Raw genomic sequence first — 2,336 nt, 5'->3', positions numbered from 1 at the left:
TAAAAGAGACACTTAATTATATTAATACAGTTTTCATTTTACCCTCTTAAGCTAGTTACCTTAAAGAGAAGTCTTCCTCTGCACTTACTAGTGGACGTGAAATAACGTAAGGCACCACTCGCAACTGAAGCAGTGCTAAGTGGACTTGTACTGAAACAGTACAAGTCGTAGTGCCCCGTTAAATATGTGCTCTGTATCCCGCTACTATCGACTTCTCGACCACCTATGGTCACAAGTGTCGTCGTATTCAACACCTCATTATGCTTCAAGCTCCGACTTTTCCGTCCCTGTGACATTGACTCTTCTGTCGTCTCCTATGTGGCATGTTCTGGGTTTCTCCTTTCATTTGAGCGACCATCTCGCTTTCCTATCTGCTTGTCAAGTGGGACCTTCTTTACAGCGCCTTACCCTCGAAGATGCCATGAAAAAGGCTAAAAAATAAAGGCCCAGGCTGTTCTTGAAGTCTCGGACTTGGTCTTTCGTCAACTAGAGCAAGTACCGAAAGCTAGTGCAGCATTCTAACAATAGCAGAAGTTCATCGAGGAGATCGATGTCGACACCTCAACAACACGTACTATAGGTTTACTCACTGTTCGTTACTCTGAGATGTAATATATCATTGATTTGCTAGAAGCGAAAACTATGAGACGGAGTTGGTCCAGTACTCTTGAATATAACGTTTTTCTTGATAATAGATGTGTGTAACTCCTTTTTTATTAAAAGACATACATAGAAATCAAATGTCGAATTTCTTGGCGTTCAGAAATCATTCCATGCCACATACTCATCTTTCCTTTCAGTAATATGTTTCTTAGGCTGCTCTGAATGTCGTCCACACTCCATGTGACGCTTTTTTAGCTTCAGACAACATGGACGGTAGGCTTACAAACTTTAGGTCGACTGAAAAGAAGTCACTTCTTCGAACGCCTTACTCCAGAGGCATCGTCGACATAAACGACGTTTAGCAATAGGGTTATCATTTTCACATTGGCAGCAATATGCGGCTAACTCTGGTTCGCACTGCTGATAATGATCGCCAGTTATCATTTGCAACTTGGTAAGTGTCTGATTTCCCAAAAACGAAAGAACTTCTTCGTGAATTTTCTCGTTGAGAATGCAAAACCGATATGAGCAGGTCTTCTCAGCTTTACTTCGATTGCCAACGAAGCTCATGATGCTTTTTTTTGATGGCGAGAGATGCCTCGTGTGGTGAATATCTTCTTGCAGTACTTGCAAGCTACTGAGGCTTTTGGAGCTTTCGCGGGAAGCGCGTTTGAGGATTCACTAGCCATCAAAACAAATTTTTGTACAGGGAAGTCGAACTTGCTCTGCTCACCTTTAACTTGAGGAATGTCTAGACCCAACCAATGTTTTTGCTAAAGGGAATGCCTAGAACCAGTAGCAAACGGTATTATGTTTAGCCAATCAAAATAATTCAATTTTAGATAGGGTAGGTTTATCAAAAGCTTATGTTTTCGCATAAGTGTAAGAACCTGACGAACGTGAGTTTTATGAAGTTCCACGTCCGTCTTACCGTCCATGGCCCGGCTATGGACGAATACATCGTCAAAATAACTCGGTGCGAATTCCTGCACCGGTCTCAACAGATTTGTTACACATCTGTTGAATGTTGCAGGGGCGTTACTAAGCCCCTGATGCATTACTAGCCATTTCTAGAGCATCCCGCTGGGGGTGCTCACTGCTGTGTACGGGATGTCCCGTTCACGCATAAGGATTTGTTAGAACCCATCCATCAGATTTATAGACGAATAGATCGTACTCTTAGACATACCATCTATGAATACGTCTTTTCTCGGTATCGGCGTTTGAGCCGGTACTGTTGCAGCATTCAGTTTGTTGAATGCGTGCACTATCGCACCCTCCCGTGGCCTTTCGCACCCAGAAGGTCGGAGAGCTATGTGAAGAGGTTGACTCCCTCACATGGCCCACTTTTACTCGATCGGTAAAGAATATATCAATCGCAAGTACTTGTTCACGAGGTAGTGGCCAATGCTTCATGACACAGTACTTCGAGCCAGGTATGAGCTCGATCTCATGTCGAGTGCCTTTATCCTTAGGCAACTCGCATGGAACTGCTTCAATGAATACATCCCTGAATTCTATAAAATTCTCCTATAGAGGATTCCCCTTGAGTGAATCCCAAGATTGAGTACTGTATCTTTCAATCCGAGTCTTCACATCGAGGATACTTTCGATGAACTGCTGAGAACCCGTTCATTCTTGGCAAAAATTACCGCTGACCGAATGTCGGTTACGTAATCGTTCTCTGTGACGAGTACGCAGATCTGCTTGATTTTACTACCATGCAGATCTCT

General features: G+C 43.3%; 1 protein-coding gene across 1 annotated transcript; it reads right to left on the bottom strand.

Moving 5' to 3' along the window:
• Positions 1 to 891: 891 nt before the first annotated feature.
• On the bottom strand, positions 892 to 1,173 carry CCR75_008722 (uncharacterized protein; the record flags this gene model as incomplete). The annotated part of the gene is made up of 1 exon (XM_067966772.1): positions 892 to 1,173. One exon carries the CDS (start codon positions 1,171 to 1,173, stop codon positions 892 to 894), a length of 282 nt encoding a protein of 93 aa, XP_067819177.1.
• Between the last annotated feature and the right edge of the window lie 1,163 nt (positions 1,174 to 2,336).

The sequence above is a fragment of the Bremia lactucae genome (assembly GCF_004359215.1).
Source record: "Bremia lactucae strain SF5 chromosome Unknown BlacSF5_NotPlaced_57_SHOA01000015.1_54387bp, whole genome shotgun sequence".
NCBI lineage: Eukaryota > Oomycota > Peronosporomycetes > Peronosporales > Peronosporaceae > Bremia > Bremia lactucae.
Note: the sequence above shows the minus strand (reverse complement) of the source record. Positions and strands in the feature narration are given on the sequence as shown.